Genomic DNA, 19,159 nt, shown 5'->3' with positions numbered 1-19,159 from the left:
TGGGATATGCTGCAGTCTTCACTGTGGTTATGGGAAATACTGCTGCCACATTGAAAACCATGTCATAAAACCTCTAATGTATTTTGACTGCACTGTGTGAATAGTCAGAGGGGTGGAAACAAAACCTAGTATGAACTCCACCTCATTGCTGTATCCCCATCAGGTGGGGAAGGTGTCAGCTGAGTATAATGAGGTCTCAGGTGGAGAGATGATGGTGGGGTATAAAGCTCAGATCCCTACAGCTTCTCCTTGTGTGACTTGTTCTTCAGTCAGGATGGAGCTGGTATACAGGTGGAGTTGGCTATTAGTGGGTCTGCTCTTTTGCCAAGGCTTTACCAGTGCCTTGGTCAGACACCAGCGCCAGTCTGATACTTGGCAGAGGAATTCTCAGCCTGGCTTGGGATCTTCTAGAGGACTTGGACAGCCTGTGTTTGGAGTTGGTTCTTCTAGAGGAAACTCTAGGTCTGGTTTTGGGCCTCAGCGAGGTGCTCAGCCCGGGTTTGGATGGGGCTCCAGGTCTCTTGCAGGTCCTCAGCCCAGACAACTTGCCCAACCTCAGTACTCCCCTATCCGTGTGCAGTGTGGTGAGGACAGGATGGTGGTGAGTGTGGAGAGAGACTTCTATGGGAATGGGAAGCTAGTGAAGCCTACAGACCTGAGCCTGGGCTCCTGCAGATCTGGACCTCAGACTACAGATACGGTGGTGGTCTTTGATAATGGCCTTCAAGAATGTGGCAACAGCTTAGAGGTGAGTGCTGAATAACCTGCAAAGACATTTTTTTTTTTTTTTTTTCCAGTTTAACTTTTTCTTCATAATCTCACTGGAGTGTAGAATGGGATTGCATATGGTGGTAAATGACATAGGTGCTAAGTTCTAGAAGTTGCTCTCGGACATAACTGTATATCTTGCATGCAATATGCCCTACTAACATCTCCCTCTGGCTGTTGGGTGTGTAAATGCTGTAGCAGAGCTCAACTTTGTAGGCAAGTTAATACATCCTATTGAGAAACACAGCTGCATCAAAGAACCATTGGAATAGCTCCTTGAAGGCAAATACTCACTTGACCAACATATAAGCAGCTTTCTATTGCTGGCTAGATATAGCTGTACTATGTTTGGTTTCTTGAGCACACTAGTTTATAGTGCATCAAATAACTTTAAGTCCTATCTAGGGCCAGTAACAAAATCCTCCTATGTATAAAGAGTTCTTGAGCATTTATGGATCCATTCCAAGGGATCTGCAGATATAGCAGAATGTTATCTTTAGCTTTCTTTGGTTCTTCTGCAGAGATGAGAATGGTGCATGGTAAGTAACAAGCTACCCAATGCTATATCCTTGATGGACAGTATGACACTTCTGCAAATATTACTGTCCCAACAGCATAAATCAACTGACTGACTAATCTTATGATCTTTTTCTTCCAGATGACTTCTGGCTGGTTGATCTATAACTCCCAACTAAGCTACAACCCGACTTCCTCCAGGAATGTGCCCATTATCAGGACCAACTCTGCTTTGGTTCCCATCCAGTGCTTCTACCCAAGGTATGTCAATAAAGAAGGCTTGTACAGTAAGCCTGTGGGGTGCTGGTACATGTGTGCAGTACCCTGCTATCTATCATACTTCATCTCTTTGTACTGTGGAACCACTGCAAGTACAGAGAAGCATGGCAACTGGTGGTAAAATGCATGCAGCTCGTCTGCAATGTGCATTGGCACTGCACAGCCAGAGGCTTTGCTTAAAAAGTGGATGAGGTCTAACTCAGTGGTTCAGGAAGCCAATGACTCATCAAATCCTTACAACCACTAGATAATAATTCTATGTAAATATCCCATAACTGATAATGTGGTTAGCTTTCTATTGGCAGTGTAGCATCGCTTCTTATGGACTCTGGTAGTCTGAGGCAGCTTTCAGACTGTTATGGGGGTTACTCCACCGCACCATCAGACTCCAGTGCACTGGGTTGTATCATGTACTGACACTACATTAGGTCTGGCAGTGAGGAGGAGAAGCCATCTGTAGAGTAGAATGGCTTCTCCTGTCACAGCTCGCTGCTGGGGACTGACAGGAGCAAGAGGATTAATGGAAAACACCAGTGGTGGGACAAATGCACTAGGGGATGCAGAAGAACTTTAATTACATTAAATAAAATGTCACTTGTGCATCGACAGCATTTCTACAACTGTTCTAAAGAGAATGGCTGGATAGAGCTCCATCTACTGCAATGCAGTGAGGTGAAGACAATTTTTTTCTTATGGCTAGTCTGTATTCTCCAGGATTTTTTTTTCAGTCACTTGACCATGAACTGTAATGGGCCAGAAGTTCAGCTTTAACTTTTCTAGTACATATCCTTAAGAGTCTTTCTTGTCTAGACATGGCAATGTGAGCAGCAATGCTATTAAGCCAACATGGATTCCATTCAGCACCACAGTGACTGCAGAAGAGCGCCTGGCCTTCTCTTTGCGTCTCATGACTGGTAAGCTTTCCAGCTCTACAGTAATGTGTTCAGTCTCTTGGCCTATGCTAATACTCCAGTATTTCCTCTTCAGCGGACTGGAGTGCTCCCAGTTCATCAGTGGTCTTCCAACTTGGTGACCTGTTCTACATTGAAGCCTCTCTGGACACTCAGAACCATGTCCCAATGATCCTGTTTGTTGATAGCTGTGTGGCCACCCTTACTCCAGACATGAACTCCAATCCTCGTTATGAGATCATCTCTAACAATGGGTGAGTTGCCACCATCAATGCTGTACAAGTCTTCAAGCAGCCTACTAACAACTAATCTGCTCCATAGGTGCTTGATGGATGGAATGCAAGATGACTCCTCTTCAGTCTTTGTTGCTCCAAGATCTCAAGCAGACAAGCTTCGCTTCATGATTGATGCCTTCAGGTTCACTGATAGTGCTTTCTCTACGGTGAGGGCTCCTTCTTCCACCAGTCATACAGCAAACCACCCCCCACCCCTGACCAATTTCCAAAATGAAAGCTTTTTTGTTTTGCAAAAAGTTGTACTTTGGAAGTAGGGTCCTAAAAATGACATGAATTTGGTAACTGTTGTCCTAGATCTATATCACCTGCTCCTTGAGAGCTGCTGCCATCAACCAAACCCCTGATCCAATGAACAAGGCTTGCTCCTACAACAAGCTATCCAACAGGTAAGCCTCATAGAAGCAGGTGACTCTTGGGTCTAAACCTGTTGGATGATCACTTGGTTGACCCTCAATCTGTTGTAGTTGGTCACCTGTAGAAGGCCCAAGTGGGATCTGCCAGTGCTGCTCCGCCAGGAACTGTGCCACTGCTGCAGGCCAGAGAATGGCTTCCCATGGGAGGTCAAGAGGATTTGGGAAGAGAGATGTTGGTAAGTCAGCCAGATGTGTACCTTGTTTGTGTCTTGCTAACTTCCATTCCACTTTCTAACGCATGCCTTGGACTGGGCACTAGTTGAAGGTAGAGTTCTTGATGACACTGCCTTCAGCCGCACGAAGGCTTGTCAGACTTTTAGTCTAATATACCTGTTAATGTGACTTGACCAAGGTTGTCAGAGTATGCTGAAGTTTAGCTGTAAGTTAAAGTTGCTGTGACTATTTGGCCTACAATTAACCACTTTGCTTTGACAGGTTCTCATCTGGAGGAACACAGCCTGGCCACATTGGGTCCTCTTCTGGTGACTGGAGCTAGGCCTAACCAGGTCTCTGGAGCAGGAACTTCCCAAGCTTCCAAAAAGACCATCGGAGCTGAACCTCTACAGCTGTGGGTGCTGGTGGCCATTGGTTCTGTCACTGCAGTGGTTGTTGCTGTTGCTCTTACTATGGCTGGAAAATGTCTTCTGGGAAGATTTCACAATAAAGAATCTGTATAAAAATAACTTGTTAATTCTCATCTGTATTTTCAGCAAAGAATCTGTGCAAAAATAAAAAATATTGGTTAATACTGTCTTTCATGGGTCCTAAATAGAGATGAGCGAACGTACTCGTCCGAGTATTAGCGTGTTCGAGATGCTCGTTACTCGTAACCAGTGTACCACGCGATGTTCGGATTACTTTCAGTTTCCTCTCTGAGACGTTAGCGCGCTTTTCTGGCCAATTGAAAGACAGGGAAGGCATTACAACTTCCCCCTGTGACGTTCAAGCCCTATACCACCACCACCCCCCCCCCCCCCTGCTGTGAGTGGCTGGGGAGATCAGATGTCACCCGAGTATAAAAATCGGCCCCTCCCACGGCTCGCCTCAGATGCGTTGTGAGATAGCTGAGGGACAGTGGTATCGTGTTGGAGCTGCTGTAGGGAGAGTGTTAGGAGTTAGTGTAGGCTTCAAGAACCCCAACGGTCCTTCTTAGGGCCACATCTAACAGTGTGCAGTAGTGTGGAGGCTGCTTTTAGCAGTGTTGCGTTTTTTTTGTTTGTTTTTTTTTTTGGTATATCGGCCGTGCAGAGCATTGCACCCTGCAGTAATAGTCCAGGGATAGAATTGTGTAGGCAGGGCCAGAAGACATATATTATAGATTGAATATATGCAGTGGACCTTTGGAAAAAAATATTGAAGAAAAATCTATTTGAGCTGCCTGTCACTCTGCTCAGTGTTCTGTGTCTGCTGGGGGTAGTAGTTCTCCAAATAAATACGCAGCCAGCTAAGTGTTACAGCAGGCTTGCGCCAAATTATTTCCTGGGGTTCCGTAAACTAAGTCAGCCTCCAACCACAGGCCAATAAGCGGCACATTTAATTACAGCATTCTGTTTCTGCCCTACTGCTAATACACCATGCTGAGGGGAAGGGGTAGGCCTATAGGACGTGGATGCGGAGGCACAAGTCAGGGTGTGGGCACAGGCCGAGCCACTGCGGTGGCCAGGGATAGAGGCAGGGCCAGACCGAATAATCCACCAACTGGTTCCCAAAGCGTCCCCTCGCACCATGCCACCCTGCAGAGGTCAAGGTGCTCTACAGTGTGGCAGTTTTTCAGACGCCTGACGACCGACGAACAGTGGTGTGCAACCTTTGTCGCGCCAAGATCAGCTGGGGAGGCACCAGCATGCGCAGGCATATGATGGCCAAGCACCCCACAGGGTGGGATGATGCCCGTTCACCGCCTCCGGTTTGCACCACTGCCTCTTCCCCCCCCCCCCCCCCCCCCCCCCCCCCCCCCCCCGTGCCCCAACCTGCCACTGAGATCCAACCCCGCTCTGAGGACACAGGCAGTACCGTCTCCTGGCCTGCACCCACACCCTCACCTCCGCTGTCCTCGGCCCCATCCAGCAATGTCTCTCAGCGTAGCGTCCAGACGTCGCTAGCGCCGCAGTTTGAGTGCAAGTACGACGCCACGCACCCGCACGCTCAAGCGTTAAACGTGCACATTGCAAAATTGATCAGCCTGGAGATGCTGCCGTATAGGCTTGTGGAAACGGAGGCTTTCAAAAGCATGATGGCGGCGTCGGCCCCGCGCTACTCGGTTCCCAGTCGCCACTACTTTTCCCGATGTGCCGTCCCAGCCCTGCACGACCACGTCTCCCGCAACATTGTACGCGCCCTCACCAATGCGGTTACTGCCAAGGTCCACTTAACAGACACGTGGACAGACACAGGCGGGCAGGGCCACTATATCTCCCTGACGGCACATTGGGTGAATTTAGTGGAGGCTGGGACAGAGTCAGAGCCTGGGACCGCTCACATCCTACCCACCCCCCGAATTGCGTGCCCCAGCTCGGTGGTGGTATCCTGCGGGGGTGTATGCTTCCTCCACTAAACCCTCCTCCTCCTCCTACGCAACCTCTGTCTCACAATCAAGATGTGGCAGCAGCAGCAGCACGTCGCCAGCAGTCGGTGTCACGCGGCGTGGCAGCACAGCGGTGGGCAAGCGTCAGCAGGCCGTGCTGAAACTACTCAGCTTAGGAGAGAAGAGCCAGACGGCCCACGAACTGCTGCAGGGTCTGACAGAGCAGACCGACCGCTGGCTTGCGCCGCTGAGCCTCCAACCGGGCATGGTCGTGTGTGACAACGGCCGTAACCTGGTGGTGGCTCTGCAGCTCGGCAGCCTCACGCACGTGCCATGCCTGGCCCATGTCTTTAATTTGGTGGTTCAGCGCTTTCTGAAAAGCTACCCACACTTGTCATACCTGCTCGGAAAGGTGCGCCAGCTCTGCGCACATTTCCGCAAATCCCACACGCACGCTGCCACCCTGCGGACCCTGCAACATTGGTTTAATCTGCCAGTGCACCGACTGCTGTGCGACGTGCCCACACAGTGGAACTCTACGCTCCACATGTTGGCCAGACTCTATGAGCAGCGTAGAGCTATAGTGGAATACCAACTCCAACTTGCGCGGCGCAGTGGGAGTCAGCCTCCTCAATTATTTACAGAAGAGTGGGCCTGGTTGGCAGCCATCTGCCAGGTCCTTGGAAAATTTGAGGAGTCTACCCAGATGGTGAGCGGGGATGCTGCAATGATTAGCGTCACCATTCCTCTGCTATGCCTCTTGAGAAGTTCCCTGCAAAGCATAAAGGCAGATGCTTTGGAATCAGAAACGGAGGCGGGGGAAGACAGTATGTCGCTGGATAGTCAGAGCAACCTCATGTCTATATCTCAGCGCGTTGAGGAGGAGGGGGAGGAGCATGAGGAGGAGGGGGAAGAGACAGCTTGGCCCACTGCTGAGGGGACAGATGCTGCTTGCCTGTCATCCTTTCAGCGTGTATGGCCTGAGGAGGAGGAGGGGGAAGAGACAGCTTGGCCCACTGCTGAGGGTACAGATGCAGCTTGCCTGTCATCCTTTCAGCGTGTATGGCCAGAGGAGGAGGAGGATCCTGAAAGTGATCTTCCGAGTGAGGACAGCCATGTGTTGCGTACAGGTACCCTGGCACACATGGCTGACTTCATGTTAGGATGCCTTTCTCGTGACCCTCGCGTTACACGTATTCTGGCCACTACGGATTACTGGGTGTACACACTGCTCAACCCACGGTATAAGGAGAGCCTTTGCACTCTCATTCCCGAAGAGGAAAGGGGTTCGAGAATGATGCTATACCACAGGGCGCTGGTGGACAAACTGATGGTAAACTTCCCATCCGACAGCGCTAGTGGCCGAAGGCGCATTTCCGCGGCCCAGGTAGCAGGGGAGGCGCAGAGATCAGGCAGCATGTACAGCGCAGGCAGGGGAACACTCTCTAAGGCCTTTGACAGCTTTATGGCTCCCCAGCAAGACTGTGTCACCGGTCCCCAGTCAAGGCTGAGTTGGCGGGAGCACTGTAAAAGGATGGTGAGGGAGTACGTAGCCGATCGCACGACCGTCCTCCGTGACGCCTCTGCCCCCTACAACTACTGGGTGTTGAAGCTGGACACGTGGCCTGAACTAGCGCTGTATGCCCTGGAGGTGCTTGCTTGTCCTGCGGCTAGCGTCTTGTCAGAGAGTGTGTTTAGTGTGGCTGGGGGAATCATCACGGATAAGCGTACCCACCTGCCACCGACAGTGCTGACAGGCTAACACTCATCAAGATGAACAAAGCCTGGATTTCCCCAGACTTCTCTTCTCCACCAGCGGACAGCAGCGATACCTAAGCAATACGTAGGCTGCACCCGCGGATGGAAGCATCGTTCTCTATCACCATCCAAAACGTGGACCTTTTAGCTTCATCAATCTGTGTATAATATTCCTCCTCCTCCTCCTGCTCCTCCTCCTGAAACCTCACATAATCACGCCGAACGGGCAATTTTTCTTAGGCCCACAAGGCTCAGTCATATAATTTTTCTAAACAATTTTTATACGTTTCAATGCTCATTAAAGCGTTGAAACTTTCACCTGAACCAATTTTTATTTTAACTGGGCTGCCTCCAGGCCTAGTTACAAATTAAAGCGATTAATGGGTTTCACCTGCCCTCTTGGTTGGGCATGGGCAATTTTTCTGATGTACATTAGTACTGTTGATACAGCAATTTTTGTGGGCCCTCGCCTACAGTGTAATCCAATTAATTTTTAGCCCACCTGCATTAAAGCTGACATTACCTCAGCTGTGCTGGGCACTGCAATGGGATATATTTATGTACCGCCGGTGGGTTCCAGGGAGCCACCCATGCTGTCGGTCCACACGGAGTTGTAACTGCATGTGTCCACTTCTAAAGAACCCCAGTCTGACTGGGGCATGCAGTGTGGGCCGAAGCCCACCTGCATTAAGCACGACATTACTACCTCAGCTGTGTTGGGCAATGCAATGGGATATTTTTATGTACCGCCGGTGGCTTCCTGGCACCCACCCATGCTGTGGGTCCACAGGGAGTTGTAAATGCATCTGTTTCCACTTCTAAAGAACCCCAGTCTGACTGGGGCATGCAGTGTGGGCCGAAGCCCACCTGCATTAAACATGACATTACCTCAGCTGTGTTGGGCAATGCAATGGGATATTTGTATGTACCGCCGGTGGGTTCCAGGGAGCCACCCATGCTGTGGGTGCACACGGAATTCCCATTGCGGAGTTGTACCTGCCTGTGACTATTTATAAAAAACCGCGGTCTGACTGGGGCATGCAGACACCTTGACAGAATGAATACTGTGTGGCACATAGGTTCCCCATTGCTATGCCCACGTGTGCAGCTCCAGATGGAGGTGGCACAGGATTATATTTCTCATTGCTTCTGTACAGCATTGTGGGCTATCGCCCCGCCCCTTTTAAAGAGGGTCGCTGCCTAGCCGTGCCAACTCTCTGCAGTGTGTGCCTGCGGTTCCTCCTCATGGCAGACGCACTTATAAATAGACATGAGTGTGGCGTGGCATGAGAGCAGCTGAAGGCTGGGCAGGGACACTTTGGTGTGCGCTGTGGACACTGGGTCGTGGGGGGGGGGTTGGGCAGCATGTAACCCAGGAGAAGTGGCAGCGGAGTGTCATGCAGGCAGTGATTGTGCTTTGTTGGAGGTAGTGTGGTGCTTAGCTAAGGTATGCATTGCTAATGAGGGCTTTTCAGAAGTAAAAGTTGTTGGGAGGGGGGGGCACCCACTCTTGCCGCTATTGTGGCTTAATAGTGGGACCTGGGAACTTGAGATGCAGCCCAACATGTAGCCCCTCGCCTGCCCTATCCGTTGCTGTGTCGTTCCCATCACTTTCTTGAATTGCCCCGATTTTCACAAATGAAAACCTTAGCGAGCATCGGCGATATACAAAAATGCTCGGGTCGCCCATTGACTTCAATGGGGTTCGTTATTCGAAACGAACCCTCGAGCATCGCGAAAAGTTCGTCTCGAGTAACGAGCACCCGAGCATTTTGGTGCTCGCTCATCTCTAGTCCTAAAGTGAACAAAACTCTGGTAAATGGATAGTCTTCATGCATGCTGATGGCTTATCTTAAAGATTCCTGTTGTATAAACTTGCAATACTGCAGCTATAAATCTATGGGGGAGAAAAAGTTGCCTAATTAGTTCTTTTTTTTTTTTTTTTTTTTGACTGCTAATTCTTGTTGAGAAGGTGGCAAATTGCACCAGGGATAACTATTGGAGAAAATGTAAAGCTGCGCTGTGATCAGTTATGTGCAAATATTTCCTAGATAAAGTTTATGTAGAGCTAACTTATCAACTCGAAAGCAGGTACACTTGGGGTGGGCAGCAACTCATTGGGAATTGTCCTTTTCTGATAGCGATTGATTTGGGCACCAGCCCAAAACTACAGGTGTAGGTTACAAAAACATGTTTTTACTGGGGAAAACATATGGCAAACTAGGGAAAACATATGGCAAACATACTGCAGTATGACATTATCAGGTGATGCAATAGCACTGCCATCTTGAGGTACTAAAATCACTGTTACATGGCTAAAAATTTGACTCTGGACTCCAGCATGCTATCATGTCATGTAAGGTCGCTTGATTCATTTTTCCATAAGTTGAAGTATACAGCTAAAGTGAACATTCGAGAAAATGGTGGAGTCTGTTGCAAAATGCAACAGATTGTCAAAATGCTCAAACTCATTCAAGAGGCTTGTGAGAACTACGAAGTCTAAAATTGCTAGCTCTGAAAATCAAATGCCCATCATACTAGCTGGCGATTTCAATAACTATGCCAAACTGAATTTACATGCTGTAAACTTCATAAACGCATTTTAGTCCAGATTATCTGCCCAGAAGTCTCCCACCACTTTGGGCGGTACAAATAGAGTTAACCTTCACCTGTAGTATTGATCCCATTACAGACCTGTTGTACATCGACACTGGCTTGGAAAATGCATGAATTTTGTTTAGGATTAACAAAATGACCTTTCAAAAACTTCACAGCCATGATGACTTCCACAATACCGATCATGTGGCTCTAATTCTACTACACCAGGGTCATAACCCCGACAGCCCCGTATAAACTTTTTTTTTTTTTTTTATCTTAAAGTGATACAAAATTATCAAATGTCACAGATTAAACTTGTCGCATCTCTAAGGCAATCCTCACATGGGCTGTAAATGCTGCAGGAATTCAATGTTTACAGTGCAAGTCATGTGAAGATTTGAGAAAGCTTTAGGGTGCGTTCACACGAGAGTAGGCGTATTTACGTTCGCACGAGCGCAGAGTATAATCGCCGGAAAGAACGTTTTTCACCGATCATGACCAGAGCTAGAAAGCGTATTTTCGTTTGTTCCTACTTTGCAAACGGTCTTTTCGGCCATCGAATATGCGTTGGCGCGTATTTCGGTCGCACATGTTCCGTCTTTTTTTCGGGTTGCGTTTTTACGCGCCGTAAAATCGCCCGTGCGAACAAATACATTGGAAACCAATGCCTCAGATGGTCACGTTTATACGATTGGGCGCAAAAACGCGCCGTTTATGCGCTCGTGTGAACGCACCCTTACAGTGTACAAATTTTCCACAATGAATCTGCAGCCGGTCTGTCTTGGATTTCTGCTGTGAAATTAAATTGTAATAGTATGTAAGGTCAAAGACATGTCTGTCCCAGTTCAGCCTATTACCCCCATTGTTAATCCAGAGGAAGGCAAAAAAAAGAGGTAGAAGCCAATTTTCCCCATTTAGGGAAGAGAAATTCTTCCTGACTCCACTCTGGCAATCGGAATAATCAACAGATCACTGACCCTTCTGAGGTAATCGGTGACTAGGCCACTCTTCTACTGATCACAGTAACAATCCCCACATTCTCAGGCAGAGGTTTCCATAATTTCACTACTCTTACAGTTAAGAACCCCTGTTCTGTCAGTGTACCAACAAAAAACCTTCCTCTAGACATAGAGGGCGCCCCTCTTGTCAGTCCTGGTATGAATAGATGATGGGAGAGATCTCTGTATTGTCCCCTGAGCTGTCTATATTCTAAACCAAATAACCCCAATTTTGATAACCTCTCTGGATATTGTAGTCCACCCATTCCATTATTACTTTAGTTGCCCGTCTTTGTACCCACACAAGCTCTGTCCGAGTACCGATGCCCAAAACTACACAATATTAGCCATTTTAATCAGTGTTTTTCTGTTCCACACGCAAAAAATGTTCTGTGTCTTGTGTTTAACCTCTTTACATAGTTTTGTGTCATCTGCAAATATAGATACTTTACTGCACAATTCTTTTACCAGGTCATTAATAAATTGAAGGATTAAATCCCGCAACCAATCCCTTTAAGGGACCTTTCAGATAGAATGGAATTGTCCACAGCACTTACGTGGAATTTGTCAATTAGTGCTGATTTTGGTGCGTTTTTAAGAGCTTATTCACACGACTGTGGTGCGTAAAATGCTGTGTGGTTCACACAACAAATGCAGTGTGCCTGACTCTATCTCACATGCGCAGTGTAACTTTTTTTTTTTTAAATACCCTGCTCTGTTTCATAATGGGGTTGCATATGTATCATCAGCCATATGCAGTGCCGCCCATAGAAAGGTATACGGCTCACGCTGCATAATAAGCAGAGAAATAAAGGATGCTGCCATCTTTTTCACACATGGCTCTACACACGGTGTTTACATGCTAATGTGGGAGGGCACAGACCTGATGTCTGTGCCCTCTTACCCGGTCTCTGTTTATCAAAGTGAAAATTCACCATGGTTGTGCCCTCCCATTCAATCATGTGTATATGTTTTATTATAAATGCGTCTCTAGATTTGCTCCATTAAGCCCAAGGAACAATCCTGACTGGTTGGAAAGCTCACTATAACATCATGTATTTTTGTTCGCCATTAAAAGGTATCATATCTACAAGATTACTTGGTTTCTCTTACTGAAAACAATCACACGGTAATGTACACTGACACACGCACAAAGAAGGCTTGTTTATAGCGCAAAAAAGTGTTGCTAAGGTGCAGGCTGGAGGAGAAAGTGGGGATGCTACCCTTGCGTTACCTCCAAAAAAAACACGTCCCGGCTGCACGCAGGGGAAAAAAATAGTAACCATGCTATGAAATTCTCAGTACTTATCTGTTCACATGACGCCAATGCCTCTTCTGAGTGATAAATCACCCGAGTCAAAAAAGAGTCCACACGGTTTTCTTTTACTCACAATTTTTCAACTTTGATTCCAACATCTCTATTCTCCTCTCAACACTACTAGCTTTGCCCCCTAAGCTCTCTAATGACCATTCATGCCACCCAGAGCAGGTTAGGGAGAAAGACACACTGACATCACCAAGAATGTTGACACCGATACGAACACAGTACATAGACCAACATACATAAAAAAGCACAAAGACAATCCAAGTGGGGTAGACTAACACCAACTAGAGGCACCCTAAATCTGGGCCACTACAGTTCCTCCCTACTTAAAGAAAGCCGACCATGGCACCCTCCAAAATCGGAGGCAGGGATTCCTCAACATTCTAGCCCTTCAACTAGATTCCTAACCTCCCAATAGATAGGGCCTTCTACCAACTACGATAAAGAGAAGGCTGGAGACTGCAAAACTCACTAACTCAGACTGGCGAGCAAATGGCAGAACCACAAAACTCTCCCCCTTTGGTTACTGCAAAGCATATAACCTGCCCCGGCATGACTTTCCAGGACCTTCCTTCTCGTGTCAGTTTAGAACCAACGACAGCATGCATTAAAATAAGGACTGGCTGAGCCGGGTGTAACCCAAGTTGCATCAGCATACGTTATGGGGCCCTTAGGTAATTCTTCTCCCCAAAGCCGAAGACTAAGTAGCACACTGCTGCTGACACAGATAGTAAAGGGTGCCTGGTATATGGGTAGAAGTGGAACGATCTTCACTCCACCCTGTCAGCATGTGTAGCGGAAACATTATTATCGCCCCCAGTCGAGATTAAAATTACTGCACTGCAGAATGAAATGAGGATGTGCTCTCAAGGGAAGAATCCCTGAGAGAGACACAGACAGACACTGGAGATCTACTGATAAACACTTAAGCAGGATTTCATCTCTTATCAGGAACCTCATCTAAAAAAAATTTTTTTTTTCTTCTTAAACTAGCTTACTTTCCACAGTCTAGACACTCAAAACACATTAGCCATTACCTCCGCTGCACACCATAACATACCATCATCTCCACTCCTGTGTTTTGTTTTGTTTTTAAACAATACAAAATATTTCTTCACCAACTGTTACTATAAATAATTATTAAGGCACTCTACACATTATCACATTTAGATTATTGTAAGCAATATTTTGCATATTATCCAGACAGTACAATGAGAATAAAACAGGGAAAACATACTTCAACAGTGCAAACTATTTACGTGGAGTTATGTTCAAAGTCCCACTTAAACTCAAGATTCTAGAGTCCTTTGCCAAACTTGTTTGACGGCAAACAAACACAATACCAATTAGTCCTTAAAGGGGTTGTCCCGCAAAATAAAGTAAAGGTAAACACTTCTGTATGGCCATATACATGCACTTTGTAATATACATCGTGCATTAAATATTGGCCATACAGAAGTTATATACTTACATACAGGGGGTTCCCCCCCGTGTTGGCGTCCCCGTCTCCATGGCGCCAACCGAATCCTTCTCCCGGCTCGATTAGACGTGCTTGTGCAGTCTGCCTCTTCTGTCCCGTTGAAGGGGCCGCTCCAGCGTGCTCGCGCCGCACAGGTCGTCTATGGCCATACAAAAGTGTTTACCTTTACTTTATTTTGCAGAACAACCCCTTTAAACAAAACCTTGCAAGTCTTATCTCGCTGTATAGCAAAGAGTTCACAATCTCAACTTTTTTTTAGTAGTCCCTCAGTCCTTGAGGTCCTATCGGACAGGTGGGTTCCTCTGTTTCTGAATCCGTGGAGAAACCAGTGGGTGTCGGATTGCTTTCCCATGACCAGATCCCGAGGGAAGAAAATAGGGAAGGAATAGGACATATTAATCTTCTCACCTCCTGGTCCTCCTTGGGGCAGGTTTTCTTCTCGGCCACCAGTCCTGCCACAAAACCTGGGTAGACCTGTTGGCAACCATGGGTCAGTCCTGAAAACCAAACATCTCTCCGCTCTGTCCATTAAGCTGGGGCGGTAACATATGCTGGACCTCTTTTTTCCTTGTTCCGATCATCCCAGAAAATGAAAGAAAAGTCACTGTCTCCATACTCGATGACAAACTTTGGTAAGTGCTCCGGCACAGCCTGTCAGCCTTCCACGTTGTCCCAATGCACCAAGATCCATGGAGAATAGTATGACAGTACCGCTCCCATAGGGGTAATATAAGGAAGACGTCTCTGGCCCCCAGGGCCGGATGATTCCTCCACCAGACCCGCCGGGGCAGGAGCAACCACCTGTGTTGACTCTTCCATTGTCCGAACATCAGTTGCTGGGGTGGTAAATGGCCGAGGGCAGGTTGAGTCTCAGAGTACATTTCAGGACCAGCCAGTGCAACCTCTTGTCTCGGCTGGGGATAGCAGTGCCAACAGGTACAGGCTCTAGATCAGTCTTTTCTCCCTCACCAGCAGAACTCAGGTCAGCCGGATCCCCAGATAATGGTCGGGTGAAAGGCACCAGTTCTTGAACTTCTTTATCATCCCCCAAGTACCATTGAGGTCGGGCAGGGGGATATCCAGCGGGCACGCCCTGTAACACCATTGAAGCAGATTCCAACTCAAAATCTCCAGTGCTCTCACTGTTAAGCTCTTCCTCTTTCTCTTGAGCACAGTGTTTGAAGACTGAAGCGCTTGTCACTGACCTTGCCTTCGGGTGGTTCCCGGCAACTCTCTTCTCCTGCTCCGCAGTGTGGAATTTCCACCCCCTACTTTTCTCTCACCACTGGCGGTCTTTTCTTGGTGGAAAGGATTGACAGGCTTTTCTTGGGAGGAGGAGGGGGTTATCTGGGCACCATTTTGGAAGTCCATTTTGCTACCTGTATTTTCTGGACTGAAGTGCATCTACAACAGTGTTACTTCACCTAAACAACACCACACAGTCCTCCTTAAACTTGTAGGGCATTTTCTGTATGCACATTCTGTCTTCATAAAAGTTAAATTCCAACTCGCAGATTTTGTAATCCACCAAGGGCAATAACACAACAGTAAGAAGTCCACTGTACCACTCGTCAGTATATATGGTGTGGTGGTTTCATCCTGTTCGTAACGCCAAGGTCCGCCTTGCAGCAGACGTGGTCAGACCTTTGGCTGGAAGAGACAGAAGAGACAGCGGTGAAGAGAGAGCGGTGATGTAAGATGGTGCGAGGTCACAGTGGCGCTACTGACTCCTCATGGACCTTCAAAAAACAATGGCCCAGTTGCCTGCAGGGAATAAAATTAGCAACTGTGCTATGGAACTCTTTGTACTTATCTGTTCACGTGATGCCAGTGCCTCTTCTGAGGGATAATTTACCCAAGTCAAATAAATGAGTCCACAGTCAAAGAGGTAGTTTCAAAACGGAGGCACACGGTTTTCTTTTACTCACAATTTTTTAAGACCAACTTACAACAGTCTTAGGTACAACACTTTGGTAATTAGGAGTCACTTTTCTCCTGTAGTACAGTCATTATTAGTCTCAGTTATCTGATGGTAGAACTCTTGAGAGAACACTCCAGAAATGGAGGTGAAACACTTATTTCTCATTCATCACTCGTTATGTCCCTGAACTCGCTTCTCTAGCGGCATTCTTCCGGTGCAACTGCCTATGGAAAACTTGTCCTTCGACCTGCCATAGCGAAGTCAACACGTAGTTAAACAGTGGAGAGTGTGGTACTTTCCGCCAACTCCTAACACAGGATCCAGTCTGTGAGCTGCAGTCCCTAGAGGGGAAACTTCCCATAGCAAATGGGAAAAGGCCTGGGACTCTGCCCAGGCAGAAGCAGCAGAGCCACCTGCTCACATGTTTTCCTCCACCAACTACATCTCTATTCTCCTCTCGAGACTACTAGCTCCACCCCCAACCTCTCCAACAACCAATCACACCACATAGAACAAGTTAGGGAGACAGACACACCGACACCACCAAGAATAGTGACACCAACACAGTACATAGACCAACATACACGCAAAAGCACAAAGAAAATCCAACTGGGGTAGACAAACACCCACTAGAGGCACCCTAACTCTGGGCCACTACAAAGGCATGTGTAATTGAAGTCGACCTTAGCTATGGATTGGAGCAGTGCAGTTTTCCAGTGTAATCCCTGCAGATATACCGTTACTTAATGCCAGCAGCGGTTACGCTGTGTTTGAAGGTCGTCAAAGTATCTCCACAGATGTGGAGTCACTTTGTACACTGACCACTGACTAGAGTGAGGCTGCCACAAATGATGATACTATTTAAAGAGTCGCAATTCTTAAGAGACCTTTCACACAGGCGGAATAATTCTGCCCAGGATGCAGTGGAATTTGTCGCTGCAGAATTCCGCACCAAAATCTGCAGAACTAACTGGATTTTGATGCGGAATTGCAGGCTGATTTAAGCCATTTTCTTTTCGCATCAAAATCCGCATGGAGCTGTGTAGATTTTGGTACGGATATTACCGCAACTTACAGTGCGGAATGCAGAAAATTCCACACATGTAAAAGATTCCATAATCTGTCTAAAAATCTCACTCCACTCAAACTCTGCTCCCCTTTTTATACACTTTGGTAAAGTGGAGTGAAAGATGCTACATCTGATTTTTTATGCCAAATCATAAATTTGTCTAAATTTGTCTAAATTCATTTGCGCTAAAAAAGGTGCAACTTACACCATTACTGGGGTATAGCAATAGCCCATGCAGCGGCCGACGTATTCCGGCCCAAAAGATAGTTCCAGGACTATCTTTTAAGCCTGACGTAAAAATGCCCGTTGCTATATTGGCTTGGCCGGGCGTTTTTATGTCTCAGGGCTCCTGCACACTTGCGTTTTTCTTGCCCGTTTTTTTCATGCAATATCGCTGTGTTTTTTTCACGCGATTGTCAATGGGACTTTCTAATGTTAAAAACACATCATAAGTTGGTGCTTTGCAATTTTTGTGCGATGCGTTTTTAATATTAGAAAGTCCCATTGACAATCGCGTGAAAAAAACGCAGCGATATCGCGTAGAAAAAGCACACGTGTGCAGGAGCCCTCAAAAATACGCCCATGTGATCTGATGCATTGGAATCCAATGCATTGCATAGCTGTAGCGCTGAATGGGTTAACTGGTATGTGAGATGTCTGAAAAATGTATCTTGTTCTTTGTCATATGATCGTGCTATATATATGTGATTGCAAGGTGTTCTGCAGGGGTGGTTGAGAGTTCTGTTCTGGTCTTGCAAGAGTGAGGAGCATCTGGAGTTCTGAAAGTAAGCCACACAGACACCATCAGTTCTGTGTGGGCCGGAATTGAAGAGGCTGAAAGATGACCGCAGCCTTACCTGGGCCTGCTTTACGCAGGAGATACTGAACCACTGAGAAGAGAAAGAGTGGAACTGCCATGCAGTGTGGAGTGCCTGCCTGCCAAGTGTGAGTGCTGACTGGCAGAGAGCTGGTGAGAGTGAAGGAGTTTGTAACTGGAGCAGAGCCCCACAGATAATTGGGACTGTGGATTCTTCTCACATCCTGTGATTTCCTCCCTGTTGCACCACTTTGTGTTTTGCACCATTTTCCTGCTGGCATGCATTTGTACTACTGTTGGACTGTACAGTTATTGTTCAAGTAAACGAGCACTGCCGACTGTTCCCGGCTTTGCTCCTTTAGGCCTCATGTCCACGGGCCCACACATTTTTCCTGTGCAGAATCCTGCAGCCGACTCCACCCGGCCTGCAGGATTCTGCACAGGAGGCCAGAAAATACATTATACTCACTTGTCCGGACGCTGCAGGCCAGATCTTCTTTCTTCTGCACGGCGGATGCGCTCGGGACGCTGGCGGTGTTCCGCTTGCATGTGCCGTGCTGTCTTTTTTTTTTTAACTCCTGCTTTCCTGCGGTCCCACAGCACGGATGCAGTGACAGTTTCAAAGGTATTAGATAGCTACAAAGCGATTAGCGAGGGAGCAAGGGACTGGGGGGCGGGGCAAGGACAGGAAGGGGTTAAGAAAGCGACCTGAGGAGGTAGGAGGAGTTAGGACAGGAAAGAGGAGAAAGAAGGAGGAGGAACGGTCAGTCCACGTGGAAGAAAGAAGAGAGAAGACGTGTGAGGAGAGACAGAGGGAGATAGAGGGAGACGTCGAACGGCCCTCGCGCCGCTCCAGCGGAGGGCGGATGGATCCGCAGGCCGAAAAGAGTTCCGGCGCCAGGACTCTCGCGCGGCGAAATACCAGCGAAATCTGCGGGAGCGAGTCCCTCAGCAGCGCAGGCGGCAACAGTGACCAAGAGAGGGGGAAAGCTAGTAAAAGAGCTAGGGGGGGAACGGATAGGGAGGTTAGGCCTGCGGCGCGAAAGCAGAAGGGAGCGGGGGGGAGGGGGGGAGGTGCGGGAGGCGCAGTTAGTATGGCTTCCAACTCGCCCCAGGGCTCATGCTCGGATGGAAGGGGCACTCCACCGCAACGTTTTGGGGCCTCCACAAGACAGCATAGGGTGCACGTGGCAACAGAGAGCGTGCAGGCCGGCCGGGGGCTTATAAGGGGGGCAGGGGAAAGCTACACGCCCTGTAGTCAGGGGTCTAGCAGCAGGGCAGCGAGAGGACTAGAGCGTAGGCAGGGAGAGGGTAATTTAGCGGGCGAAGGAAGGCGCAGCGAGGCTAGACAGGGCAGCTCTGCCGTCAGGTGAGGATTGTGCCGGCCGCGAGGAGATGCCCCTTTACAGGCGACATAGGTGTGCCGGAGCGGTGCAAAGGAGCAATAGGCGTAGCAGCCAAGTGGCAGCGGCTTGGGCTACGCGGTA

At 48.0% G+C, this 19,159-nt stretch overlaps 1 protein-coding gene across 1 annotated transcript; it reads left to right on the top strand.

Moving 5' to 3' along the window:
* Nucleotides 1-274: 274 nt before the first annotated feature.
* On the top strand, nt 275-3,860 carry LOC136610185 (zona pellucida sperm-binding protein 3-like). The gene is made up of 8 exons (XM_066589428.1): nt 275-748; nt 1,427-1,545; nt 2,374-2,477; nt 2,551-2,728; nt 2,796-2,916; nt 3,065-3,156; nt 3,235-3,359; nt 3,619-3,860. The coding sequence occupies exons 1-8, from the start codon at nt 275-277 to the stop codon at nt 3,858-3,860; spliced, it is 1,455 nt and encodes a 484-aa protein (XP_066445525.1).
* Nucleotides 3,861-19,159: the final 15,299 nt, after the last annotated feature.

The sequence above is a fragment of the Eleutherodactylus coqui genome, chromosome 2, assembly GCF_035609145.1.
Source record: "Eleutherodactylus coqui strain aEleCoq1 chromosome 2, aEleCoq1.hap1, whole genome shotgun sequence".
NCBI lineage: Eukaryota > Metazoa > Chordata > Amphibia > Anura > Eleutherodactylidae > Eleutherodactylus > Eleutherodactylus coqui.
This window is presented reverse-complemented; position numbering and strand designations above follow the sequence as displayed.